Source organism: Berkeleyomyces rouxiae, assembly GCF_048999995.1.
Source record: "Berkeleyomyces rouxiae strain 22BRR77 chromosome Unknown BrBRR77_ptg000003l, whole genome shotgun sequence".
In the NCBI taxonomy this organism is placed as follows: Eukaryota; Fungi; Ascomycota; class Sordariomycetes; order Microascales; family Ceratocystidaceae; genus Berkeleyomyces; species Berkeleyomyces rouxiae.
In genome coordinates, this window is record NW_027396493.1 from 1865736 (window position 1) to 1879211 (window position 13476).

The 13476-nt window shown below is 52.3% G+C and overlaps 3 protein-coding genes across 3 annotated transcripts; all 3 read left to right on the forward strand.

The window, feature by feature from the left end:
- Positions 1 to 104: 104 nt before the first annotated feature.
- On the forward strand, positions 105 to 4078 carry BROUX77_003701 (uncharacterized protein; the record flags this gene model as incomplete). Its single annotated transcript, XM_073748382.1, has 2 exons — positions 105 to 2918; positions 2981 to 4078. 2 exons carry the CDS (start codon positions 105 to 107, stop codon positions 4076 to 4078), a joined length of 3912 nt encoding a protein of 1303 aa, XP_073606126.1.
- Positions 4079 to 5336: 1258 nt separating this feature from the next.
- Positions 5337 to 7172, forward strand: BROUX77_003702 (uncharacterized protein; the record flags this gene model as incomplete). Its single annotated transcript, XM_073748383.1, has 1 exon — positions 5337 to 7172. The coding sequence occupies one exon, from the start codon at positions 5337 to 5339 to the stop codon at positions 7170 to 7172; it is 1836 nt and encodes a 611-aa protein (XP_073606127.1).
- A 1227-nt stretch (positions 7173 to 8399) lies between these two features.
- Positions 8400 to 10845, forward strand: BROUX77_003703 (uncharacterized protein; the record flags this gene model as incomplete). Its single annotated transcript, XM_073748384.1, has 3 exons — positions 8400 to 8411; positions 8575 to 10062; positions 10147 to 10845. The coding sequence occupies 3 exons, from the start codon at positions 8400 to 8402 to the stop codon at positions 10843 to 10845; spliced, it is 2199 nt and encodes a 732-aa protein (XP_073606128.1).
- Positions 10846 to 13476: the final 2631 nt, after the last annotated feature.

The following is a 13476-nucleotide window of genomic DNA, read 5'->3' on the forward strand; positions in this document are numbered from 1 at the left end:
ATCGCGCCCGCCTCGAACTCGACGCCCACCTCCACTGAAGACGAAGTCCTCGAGACGCGAACTCCGGCAGCTGCATGGCCGTAACTTCTCTTGCTTAAAGTCGGATGACTAGCACTAGATTGAACATGGCAGGTGCAGAAGCGAGTGCGACGGCACACCAAATCGACCCCACGGGCAATGCCATCTGCAGCAACTTCCCTCTATTGCCTGCGGACAGCGCAGCAACTGCCTCTTCGCATGACAACTCCTACAACGTCGTCTTTTCTAGCGAAAAATCCGACACAGAGCCGCAACAACAACATTTGCCATCATCGCAGGAACAGGCGACACAAGCTGCATCGCCGCATCGACAGCAACAGAAACAGCCACGACCTCAACCACAGCCCACACCCTTACAGCACTCTCCCGATGTCTCCGAGCCACCTGCGCCAATCTCTGCCTCGCCCCCATCCGTCACAACTGAAAAATACAGTCGCCAATCTCAGCCACTCGCCGTGCTTGACCAGTCGCACAGCACAGTGCCTTTTCTAGCGGCCCTCGAAGCTGCTGGATTTGAGCATCCTGCGCGCTACCACTTTGCCTTTAGTCCTGCGCAATTACGTCTCCTGACAATCTCGGACAGCGCTGATGTCCTGCGCGCGCTGGGCGGAATCAACTGCCTGGCTGCTGGCTTACGAACAGATATCTCAGCCGGTCTCAGCTTGGACGAAATAGAACCACAGGGTCGAATCGACTTTGCCGAAGCCGTTGCATCTGCAGTGGACGGCCGCCTCCCGCGCATATCTAGTCTCGAAACCCCTCGGTCTGGCGCGGTGCCCTATAAAACGCTCTATTCGGCTCGGCGACAAGTGTATGGGTCAAGCTTTCCGCCCCAAACTACATCACTGGGCGGCGCCTTTATGCGAATTCTTTGGCGCCGCATTAACGACAAACTTAACCTTCTTTTGCTTATATCTGCTATCGTCACTTTGGTTCTTGCCGCGTGCCAGGCCAATGGGAATCCTAAAAAGTACAACCAAGAATGGGCCGAGGCCACAGCCACAATCGTGGCGTTGGTTGTCCTGATCCTTTCGCGCTCGTTTGCGGAGTGGGAGACGCGGCGCCGATTCTTGCAGATTGATGATGCCAATGTGGAGCGGACTGTCAAGGTCATTCGGTCGGCGTCAATGCGCGAAATCCAACTATGTGAGTTGAATGTGGGAGATATAGTCCAGCTTGAACCTGGCGATGTCATTCCAGCGGATGGCCTTGTTGCAACATCCGACTGTCTCCTTGTTGACGAGTATTCGGCTACCGGAGTATCCGAGCCCACCCCAAAGTGCTCAGTGCCATCACCCAAATATGGTTCTCATGATGGCAGTGAACCTCGTGCCAGCCCATTCATTAAGAATGGCACTGTAGTCCTTCGGGGCTCTGGGTCATATCTTGTTACTTCGCTACAGCCACCGTCATTGACCGAACCGTTTGGACAAGACCAAACTCCGGAAACCCCCATACAGTACAGGCTCAAATCTTTGGCTTACAAGCTCGCTGGCTTTGGTATCATAGCCGGGGCTCTTTATTTTGTGATCTTGGTCATTCGCTATATTATCCGAACCTCCAATTCTTCTGCTGCACTGATTCAAAAAGTCCGCCTCTTCTTCGATACCATCGTCAACGTGTCTACTGTCCTGATTGTCACCATACCCTCGAGTTTGGCGTTTTCAGCCCTGGTTACTCTTGCCTCTACCACATCTCGCATGATGACCGAAGGTAATTTGGTCAAAAGCCTCAGTGCAGTAGAGAATATGGGAGACGTCACTTGCATTTGTACCGGTAAAAGCGGCAGTCTCACCCATAGTGATCTTAGCGTCGCCACCGTGAGACCTGGCTACGGCAGAGATCACGACTTTCCGGAAATGTTGGCTCGTAAATTGTGCGATGAAGTCAAGGGAATTTTCAAGAGTGCCGCATTGTTAACATCATCGGCCTTTGAAGCTACTTCGTCTGCTGAATGTCAAGAGTTGGTAGGATCTAGCGTCGAGGTAGCGCTACTCAAGTTTGCTCGTGACCATCTGGTGCTGGGTAATGCTGCAGAAGAGCGGGCAAACTTCAAGATTGTCAAGGTCAATAGCTTCGATTCGTCGCTCATGATGGCCTTCGCCGTGACTCGGAGTAACGAAGAAGACAAGTATCGGGTTTACGTTACTGGAGCAGCTGAGACAGTGCTTGCACACTGTGACCGCATTGTAGAAGACCCTTCGAGCTCTTTGGCAGCCACTGCTCTCACGCTTGACATTTTTGAGTCATTAGATGCTTCAATTCACAGCTATGGACGCAAGATGTTGAGCCCAGTTGCTGTAGCTTACCGTGACTTTTCAATCTCACACAAGCCCATTGGTCAGATGACGTCCTCAGAGATACTTTCCGATCTTGTTTTTGTATCGCTTCTTGGATTGCAGGATACCGTACGCCCTGATATGGCACCTCTAGTTCATGACTGCCACCAAGCAGGCATCTTCGTGCGTCTGGTAACGGGCGAAAATATGTCTTTGGCTAGGGAGATTGCCAACAACTGTGGCATCTTTACACCGGGAGGAATCGTCATGGACGGCGCAACATTCCGGACTCTTTCGCACTGGCAGCTGGACCTGGTCGTTCCAAGATTACAAATTCTCGCACGCGCAACGCCTGAAGATAAACTGCTTCTCATTATGCATTTGAGAAGTATGGGCGAAACCGTGGCAACCACTGGGTCGTCACTTAACGACACGCTATCGCTCAAGGTCGCCGATGTTGGATTCGCCATGGGCCAATCTGCCACTCCTGTTGCCAGCCAATCCGCGTCCATTCTGATGCTCAACCAAAGTTTGTACTCGATTGTGAGGGCCATGAGCTGGGGTAGAACGGTGGGAGATTCCGTTAGAAAGTTTCTGCAGGTAAGTGAATCCTTGAAGTTTCTCCAATCATGCTTGTATAGATTCTGACCTGGGAGCAATAGTTTCAACTCACGCTGAATATCACGGCCGGTACCGTGACGGTTATTTCAACCTTTGTCGGGACATTGATTTTCAACATCCCGCAGCTGCTCTGGGTAAACCTCATCGGAACTGTATTTGGGCTTGTGGCACTCACTACCGACTATCCCTCCAGAGACTTTCTGCAACGACGTCCGCATCTCAAGCCCCAGCCTCTCATCACCTTGACAATGTGGAAGACGATCTTGTGCCAGGCTCTGTATCAAGTCCTGTCCATTCTAACTATTCATTACGTAGGTTGGGCAATCTTCGAACCTGATGATGATGATGAGATTAGCGACCTGCAGACGTTGGTATTCAACATATACGTCATGATGCAGCTGTTTAACCTACACAACTGTCGCCGTATCGATAACAAAGTCAATGTCCATCACCAGGGTTTTTTCAAGAGTCCATGGTTCTTAATCTCTCAGGGAATCATTATTGTTGGTCAGGTTATTATCGTCACTCTCGGTGACAAAGCCTTCAACACAAATCCCCTTGACCTTTATCAGTGGGCGTGGTCCATCTTATTTGGTTTCCTCACACTTCCTCTCGGCATTCTCATCCGCAAAATTCCAGACAGTTTGATTTACTGTGTCTTCCAAATTTTCTTCCGCGGCTACCGCTCACTTCTCCGGTCGCTTCTATCGCTGGTACCTCGTTGCTGGCGCCCACGTTCGTCGCATACCAGCGCATCGGCGGACCACCATGCCCCCCAATGGGTCTCCAAGGCTGGAGAATCCATTTTGATGCCCATTACTTACCGGCACGCAGAGGCTTCTGAACACCTTGTTGAAACGCAGTCGGGCCTCATGACTGCTCCGCTAAAGCATGCGCGCAAACAACTACGAGCGCGTTTTCCCGGGGGGAGCAAGCCTCTTGACACGCCGAACCTGTCGGACATGGTCGAGTTCTCGCGATTATCTCGTCACCCAGTCGAGCGGGGTCTGGATATTCACCCCGACACAGGCCTTAATGATCCTGTCCTGATGAAGACTATTGGAGTTGATGGTGCTAGTGATCCGCCGAGTCAAGACCCGGAGATTATCAAGATGCTCAGCCTCCGTTCTAAGTACTAATCTGCTTCATCTATCTGTTCATTATTTGCTGTTCTTTGTTGTCTCTTTTTGCGTTAGCGGCGTTTTGTTTTTCCTGCTTGTGTTTTTTTAGATATGTACATCATATACCCTTGCGGCTCGTTGCTGTAGTCCGCCCACTATGCCCTTGCTTCTCTAATCCTTTTATCAGGCCTCGAGACCCTTTCATGTTTGTTTAGGTTCTGTGGTTCCCAGGAGGTTTCTCTTTTTATTTTGCGTCTTGAGTCGTGATTTCATTCTAGTACTGCAACTATTTGTAGTACGTGGTTGATTGGATTACATATGTATGTAACCATGTATTTTCTTGTTTTCATCCCAATCACAGGGATTACAGTCATAAATGGATAATGTTTCTTGGTGCGCTTTGACAGCACGTAGTCACTACATTAGACAAGACAGCTTCTCACCATGAAGAGGCTTTTATTCAGTGTTTGAGAGATAAATCAAGAACTATGTACTTGTAGATCCGGTGACGAAGTGCAGTCATGTTATAATTCTGCCACCCAAGCAAGCTTCTCACCGCTTTTAAACCTCGGAGCTCTGTCAAAAGCAAGCTCTGAGAGAACGAGAGTCATATTTTGGGTGGCTGCTAGCCGTCTTTGACTGCCCTGTATCTGGATTTTCTCTTCTTTTCTCACATTGTTTTCTGTGCTGGCAGCTCAACCACCTTGCCTTCCTTCACCAGCCTCCCACAATTCACACATCGCAATTCACGCCGTAGCTTGTCTATTCAGGCTCGTCCCCCGACTCACCTTTGAGGCCCTTGCGTAGGCGCTGGTTGTCTTTGATTTTTTGTTTCTCTTTTCCCAGTATTCACCAAGTTGCCGGTGTCAATTCTGCCGCATTTTCTTTTTAATCTTTTTTTTTTTTTTTTTTTGGCAGGAAGGTTCTGCTATCTGCATATTCGTTATCGCGATATTTGTACATCTCCAGTATTCTGACCGCCCTAGAGACTAAAAGAGAACGTCTGGTTCACCCGCTCCACTCTCGCTGCAGGCGCAAATGGCACGCCCAGCCTGTTTCCTTTGAATTCAAATCCCCAACGCTCGCTTCAGTCGAGCAACTTTGCGCGTGCTCCTGGGTCTTTCTGCCTGCTACATAGTCTGTCTGCCTGTGACCTTTGGCCGGCCTGCACGACAGAAACGAGCGACCACGGACACTCTCGCCGCGTAGCAACCTTTGTCTCCTGTTTGCCCTTCTCCGGGTTCCAGCCAGCCAGCCACGATCATCGAGTGCCGCGATGGCTTCAGACTCGGAATCAGTTGTCAGCTTGGCTGTCAACCATGACCTCAACATTCCGTCGACGCCGGCTGATGATGGCCTGGCAACAATCCCGTCATCACAGGCTACGATTCCCTTGACTGAGGATGGTGACTTCCACATCGAACCAGATGCTGTGTTGTCGGCCGATGTCAATGGCTGCTCCGATCGAATAATCCCTTCGTCTCTGACGCCGCCGCCCTCTTCGCAAAAGCTGCTGCCCGTAGCGGCCCCCGATATCGATCCGACTATAGTCTCGCACACGAACAACTCGGCGCCTGGCTCGTCCGGAACGGCCTTGCTCTTTACAGGCTCACAGCACAGCCATCCATTTTCGCCGCCTGCAACTGGCGGGAACTTCAAGCGCACTCGACCCATGCCAGTGAATGGCGAGTATATTGCACCTACAAAGACCGTGATCGAGCAAGCATCAGCAGATGAGCTGCGCGCAATGCTGCACGAGTGTATTGCCGACCATTCGCGTGTCAAGATGGAGGTTGCTCATCACAAGTTCCAACTCAATTTGGCGTCGTTGCAGGCCGCTGACGATGCGGAACGCGCTGCTGTCGAGCATGAAATGGCCCTCCGCGAAGTTGAGACGCTACGCAACGATCAAAATATCAGGCAAACACGGCGTGACTTAAGCACCGTCTCGGAGTCAACACACGCCAAGTATTTACAGCTCAAACTGGCATATAGCGAAGCCATGGAGGACATTGCCAACTTGTGCAAGAAGCTCAAGACAGCTAAGAAAGTGATACGGCAAAACCAAGACGAAATCTCTGTTCTACATGAAAGCCGCACCCAGCTCCTGAACCGAATTCGGGAAAACAGAGAACACTTCAACATGCTGCGCAGCCCAGGTGGTATTTTGCACACAGCGTTGGCGCCCAACCCTCATGGACATGGAGCCAGACAGGCTGGCGGACATGCGTCACAACCTCGTGCACCTCTAAAGCAGTTTCACAGCTTTCCCAATGCAAAGGGCCTGCAAGAACATGGCGGTCAAGAGCCGCTAGCTGCTCTTCTGCAGGCTCTGGAAAAGAATAGTGCACCCACTACGCCCGTAGCTCCTGCGCGTGTCTCAGGCCACACGAACCTCAGACACACACGCAATGTTCAATCGCTCTCATCGCTTCCCAACACGCCCATAACAGGGTTGGCGCACAACAACGAGCACCCTTCCCTTTTACCTTCGATTGACCTTGTCCCGCAAACAGAGCCTCCCCGTCGACATACCAAAGGACAGCATTTCCATGGCATATCGTGCCAACGCGGCCGCAGTCGTGAGAGCACTATTTCTGTTCCCGACACTGACGAGGATTTAGCCCGGCGCGCCATGAACTTCCTGTCGCGCGGAAACGCAGTCTTGACGCAGCCGGCGCCCCTGCAGACAGTCCAGCGAAACAGTCAGACCACAGCAAACACAGCGGTGGAAGCTGGACAGGCAACCACAGAGGCAGAGCGCCATGATGCCTGCGTACCAGCAGGGCCCGCCAACACAACCGAGTCCGTCACCGAGCGTGCGCTGCAGCTGCACGCCAAAATCCTCAGCCCCTCGGAGCCTAGACCTGGCAGCTTGCATGTGAGCGCACAGGGCCAAGCCAACAGTAGCGCGGCCCACCAGTCAGGCATCATGGCGCTTTCAGTTCCGGCGCCGATGGGGGCAGCGGCAGAGAAGCGCAAGTTCAGTGAGGGCTTGCGGCCGGATCCGCTGAGAGACATCTTGGCGAGTCCCCTCAAGAAAGCGCGTAGTGAAGGTGTGCGTGCGGTCCATCCTGGTATAGTGTCTCAGAAGCACTCTGGTACGCGATAATTTTAGGTATTGAATAAATGATGATTCATTGCTACGAGCAAGTGTCGGTGAGTGTAATAGTGACATGAGCATTTATGAACGAGTTATGATCTAGGGTCAGTGGAACCCTAATATGCATTCCAGGTTGTGGGGCTTTGCCACTTGGGGCTTCCTGGATATGACGACATGTGAAGATCCCATAAAGGGTACAGGCAACAGCAATCAATAGCAAGAAGGTCGAAGAAGCCTTGATGGCGGTCAAGGCCAAATAACTAGTTAATTATCTAAACCTGTTTTTATATTGTTGGGGTTGCAGACGGGAGCCGATCAGACTAGCGGGTGGTGGCAGGCGATAGCGTGTTTTGCCGATGATGTCTTGGGGAGGCTACGGCAAGGATAGAACACAAAAAAGAGGCACATGGTTGGTTACTTGCAAGATGTGTGCCCTGGACGCCAGATGCAGGCGTGCTAGTCAGAGGAAGAGTGAGAGCGGCCCATCTGCATGCGAGAACATGTCCACGGATTGGATGCTTTGGGCGGGAGGATGGGGACTTGCTTATGGATTTCGGTGGGGGGGGGGGGGGGGGGGGGTGCTGTAGTTTCGGCTTTAGGCCCCTGTCTTTGGACATGTGTAGTTGGGGTTATGTGTGGGTCTGTGGGGAGTTGGCATGTGAAGTCGACGGCAGCAGGAGAAACTCTGAATGCCGCTGTTGGCAGTGTGGTTGGGGCCGTGTACAGGCGCAATAGTGATTAGCTAACTAGTGATAGTTATTCAAGGTTGGCTAGTGAATGCGCCTATTAGATACAGTGCAGTCATTACACATTCGGCAAATATACGATAGATGAGTAAGTACATACGCAGTCGGACGCCCTCCCGTTTGCCCCCTTTCACCGCTTTCAGCCCTGAGGATCAGGCCAGCGCCCAGAGCTTGAAATCTGCCGCGTCGTCATTTCGTGCAGCTTGTCCCAATGACGTCGAGCTTCCTCCCCCAAAGCCAAACATCCAAGTTGCATGTGCATCCATCTAAATCCAACCACAGACAATTCAGGCTTTTTTCCCCCGGCATTTCTGAGTCAATCTATGCACTGCCTTTTCTATTGTTGCACTGAGCATCTCCATCTCCGCCCTCTTAATTGTTCTTTTTTTTCTCGACGACTACACCCGCTCTGTGTCTGCTCCAGTTGCTCCTCTACTCCCTGCCCATAGCGCATTACTGTAGATCGCAGGGCTTCCTTGCGCCTCTTTTCATGGCTGCCTTGGTGAGTCTGTTCTGTGTCCAGCCGGTGGAGAGCAAATGTTGGGCAAGATGACGGGAGGCTTCTCGAGCTAGCGACCCCCCCTCTTGCTGACACTCTCTTCAGCCGCTATCTGCCCGTCCTCTGTTTCGTTGCACGCCATGTTGTTATATTGCCCACTAACCAGAGCTTTGCGCCGTTTTTCTGTTCATCGAAAAAGGATACGCCGTGGCTTGCTCAGATGTCAAATGCCAAGGTCCGGCCAGACAGCCTTGAGGCACTAACGACAGCCGGTAACGAGCCATCCGCGGGCGGCGCGCCCCCGACCTTTGCTGCCTTTTCGCCCGCGTCTCTCTCAACCTCCGTCTCGAAAGCGCCGCCGTCACGATCTACCGCGAAACGATCTACCATTCTTGTCCATCAAAAGTCGCCGCTCTTGCTTGCTACGCCACCGCAAATAACACGCGCCCTCGCATATTCACATCCCTTTTTGCTGCCGCTAAATAAGGCCGCCGGGCTTTTGACATGGACGACAGGCGACCCGTGGGAGAGCTTTTTACTCCTGGCTGCGTTCTGGGCTATTGTTCTTTACGGAGACGTCATACTACGGTATGCGGGCCCCATTGCAGTTGTGTTTGGCCTGATAGTAGGCATGTATAGTCGCCGCTTCAGCCCTTTGAGTAGCAGCGGCTGGAGTGGCCCAGGTCGGGTAGATAGCAAAAAAGAAGCCGGAGCCGCCGCGGGCTCCATGGGCTTCAAGAATGCCCATAAGGCCAATTCCAAGTCTATTGGCAGTTCTAGCGAGGCCGGCAGTCACGCACGGAATCTTTCAACGGCAGAAAACACCAACACACGGCACCAGAAAACACTGGACGAGATAGTCGAAACACTTAAGGAGTTTACAGCGCGCTGTGATATGCTTCTCGAACCAATGTTGAGCCTGACTGACTTTCTTAGCACCCAACGCACGCCTACTTCGGCCACTGTGCGTCCAGCCCTGACGATACTCTTTACGCGCATCTTACTTTGCACGCCGTTTTGGTTTGCGCTGACGCTGCCACCACTGCGCATCATCACGAGCCGCCGCATCGTCATGGTCTTCGGCTCGCTAGTGCTGTCGTGGCACTCGCAGCCCATGCGTGTGTGTCGAACAATTCTTTGGCGTAGTAGCACTGTGCGCCGTGCCGCGTCGCTGATTACAGGATTGGAACTCCAGGTACCGTTGAAGCCTACGGCAGGCCCCGTCCGCACAGCGTCGGCGCGTTCATCGGGCAGCGAAGGCTCACGGCGGCCAGCGATTGAGTCAGAGCTGACAAAGCAGCTCAAGAATCAATCGCTGCACCAAAAGCTTTCGGGCGTCAAAAGCACCAGAGACGCGGGTGTCAAGTTTACGTTTATCATTTTCGAGAATCAGCGGCGCTGGGTTGGCCTGGGTTGGACGCTGAACCTGTTTGGCTATGAGCGTTCCGGATGGACAGACGAAAACAATAACCAGGTTCCCTCCCGCGCTGAGTTTGAATTGCCAGATGTCGAGGAGAATTCACGCATGCGATGGCGCTGGGTCAAGGGAAGCCAATGGAGAGTCGATGGCGTGGCGCTTCCTGAAGCAGGAGTATCCGAGATTGATTACGATACCGAAGCAGGAAAAATGGGATGGGTGTACTATGACAGCAAGGTTGGTTTCTATCCACGCTATTATCGTTGCTGTCTTTCAGGGCTGCAAACTGTAAATATGTTGCTAACAACTTCTGTGATGCAGTGGCAGAATGGCCGTCGGGGTGTTGACGGATGGGGCCGCTGGACGAGGCGGCGGAAGTGGTACAGAGATGCGGAGCTCGTCGACATTGATGAGTTATCTGATAATGATGACGTCGCAACCGACGAGCAGGTAACCCCAGCACACACAGAAACACAGGAGGTTCCCGAGCAGGGCCAAGAGCGCCAGCGCGGACGAGAACGCGAATCGCGACATTCACAAGAACGCAGTCAACAACAACTACAGCAAAAACAACAACCACAACAGCAACATATCGTTGACCGGAAACGCTCCGGACCACTTAGAGCAGGTTCGGGTGGATTCAAGCCAACCACTCAGGGCTTTAGCATCGTCGAGGAGAAGATGGTTTCGCCCATGCGCACAGAGGTAGCGCGAAGTTACAGCCCCAGTATATCGTCTCTGGCCCAGACAGAGCGGGACCGAGACAGAGATTCGTATATTGAGCGAGACACTGACTCTATCTCGGTGCTGTCAACTTCGTCGCGCTCCTTTTTCAAGTCATCCACACTCAAGCGGCGCGTAGAGCAGCGGCAGTCACGCATCGTCGCAGGCTCAGACGCCAATGGGCACAGCGACAAGGCGTCGTTGCTGGGCATGGAGACGGAAATGGAGATCCAGGGCCATGGCAAGGAAAGCCGGGCGTGGGGGATAGGCGATGAGGCGCACATGTGCCTGGAGTAAAGGGGGCGAGGTGTGGTGTATAAGTCCTAGTTGTATGCATTTAATGGCAGCGATATCCTGTTTTCTTTTTTTCCAATGTCTGTGGAAGTGCTGTGATTTGTATAGTTCCCTGTGATTTCCAAATTCTATATATCTTAAATCCCGTTCATATGTATCCACAACTATATTGTAGATATTAGATTGCACCTCGAGATTGCCTCAGCTTAGACCATCCGGCAGCTAAACGGACTCTAATCCCCGTCGGCGAACTGGCCCCACTCTGAAAAGTGGGGTAGTCCCGAAGACACGGAGGAGTAGAGAAGCAGAAGTACACGAGTCCAGAATGCGTACAACCTGATGGAGATAAATCCTGATAGACGCTTGAGGGCCATGAGGGAGGAAACTTATCTGTGTCTGCGAATCTTTGTAGGGGAAGAAGAAAAAAACAAAGAGGAAGGAGAGGGGGCCGCAACACTCGGCCACGGTTCTTGTCTGACAGAGTCTGTAAAACTTTCCAAAAACTATTTAGTAAGCCCGTGCCCGGCTGCTGGATTTGGTCGGATCACATGTGTATCCGGGGAGGACCAAGAAAGGGTTTTTTTTTGTTTCCCTTTCTTTTTTTTCTCCGTTCATGGGTTTTTCATGTGCCATTTTTTTTTCTTCGTTATCAAGTGACAGTTGATGTGAAGGGTGAAGAACAAGATCGGCAAAGACACGAAAGTAGAAGACAGAGGGGCAAAAACAGCATACGGCGGTTAGGCGGAGATTACGGCACCTTGAGAGGCAACGCTGCAGTTGTGCGTGGTCAGTTCTTTTTGCCTTTGCATATCAATATTGCGCGGGGGTATTAGAATACAGAGACACAAAGACATGTCATCATGGCCACACGGTTACGCAAAATAACACAGTGGCGCGGGGGAGAGGAGGAGGAGACGTGGGAGGACTTCAAGGAGCATACATGCATTCACCAACAATACTCCAGACTTGTACCTGTACATACATATGCGACGGACCACGGGGCAATGTCTCAGGTCGCAAAGCCCAGAACGGCATGTCATCGATTTGGCTCTCGGAGCAGCGCTGCTTTTGCGGTGCTAGGATCGCCATGACGATTTTGGCCGGGCTGAGCAGGGGAAATCTTCTGGACGACTTTGCCGCACGGCTGCTTTCTTATTGCGAGCGAGTGCTGCTGGCACAGATGTATACACATATACATACTTATCCATGGCGGCTTGTTGGTGGTGGCCGAGACTGTCCTCGCAGGCGGGCCTGTCGGTCCGAATCACGGCATGTACATACATGGAGAAGACAGAGAAGAGACTGCATATTTTGTATGCTGTGGTACCCTGGCGGACTTGCCAGCTGCCAGAAACCACCTGATGAGCCGGCGGCGGGCCGGCACAGACGCCACGGCAGCAAGAATCAGAGTTCTTCGAGGGCGCAAAAAGCCCGCTGCGCGTTTTGTGCGGGCTGGACATGAAGCGTCTTTGCTGTTCTTAAACATCAGCACAGCATAAAGTAGTAAGGTACAAAGTCTTAGTTACACGCACATAGTTGCAGAATGTGTTTGTAGATTGCTTAATTTAATCGCAGGATTTTCAAGCCGTTCATGAACCTCCGGGGCCAATCGCAAAAAGCGCTCGCACGCCAAAGGATGCGCGTGATCACCAGCCAAAAGCCACGCCACTGGCAAGCGTTGCGGCCATCAATGGCTTTTGTTTCTTTTTCAGGGCTTGCCTTGGTGCTATAGTCCCGCCAGCCTCAGCACTGAACTCCCCTGGTTCTGGCCTATTCCGACCCCTTCGCGGGCGTTCCTGGCTCAGCTGGACGCTTCGGCGGCCACGACTGGTGCTTCTCCCGAGCCTGGGCCATATCTATGCGGTCACTCTAGCATATCTATCCAGCATAATGCTGTCGTTCACATATGGCCTGGTGTCTGCCCCCCCTTCTCTCAACATCGGCCTATACAAAGTCCCTTCCCAAAGTATAAAGATGTCCTAGACACCCGCGCTTCCTTTTCGTTCTGCCCTCCTTTTTCTCTCTCCATCGACATACTCTTCCGTTTCATACACATTCTTGCCAACTTTCTTCTACTCCTTTTCCAAATACCACACAACTCGTTCAAAATGGCCGGTGACTGCGGATGCTCTTCTTCTTCTAGCTGTACGTCTTGACTTGTCCCTGCTCCCCTCTGCGTCTTCGCCTGCCGCTATCCGCGTTTCCACCGCCACGTTTTGGTTGCCGGTTCCTCTTGCTAACTCTCGTTTTCGTTTTCCTCTAGGCAACTGCGGCTCAGGTTGTAAGTCTCTCGCTGCGTCTCGTTGACGCCGTTATTCCTGTTCTTTCTTGCCCTGCGACTGCCATCCGTTCTCATCTGGCTACGCTGCTGGGAGGAAGAGGGCGCCTTGTTGTGCTTATCTATCTCTCTTTCCCCCCGGTCCACATGACAAATTCCATTACTCGTGCTGCCCTGCATCTGCAGTGTTTGTCTCGCCTGCACCGTCTTTAACCCCGCAGTTAAGCCCTTGTCATGCCCCTCTCTCTCAACAAGGGGATACCTACAGTACAGGGGACTTGACTCAGGCCGAGACAGCGGCATCCTCGCGCACAATCCAATCACTGCACTACAATAAACCTTCGCCAACAAAAACT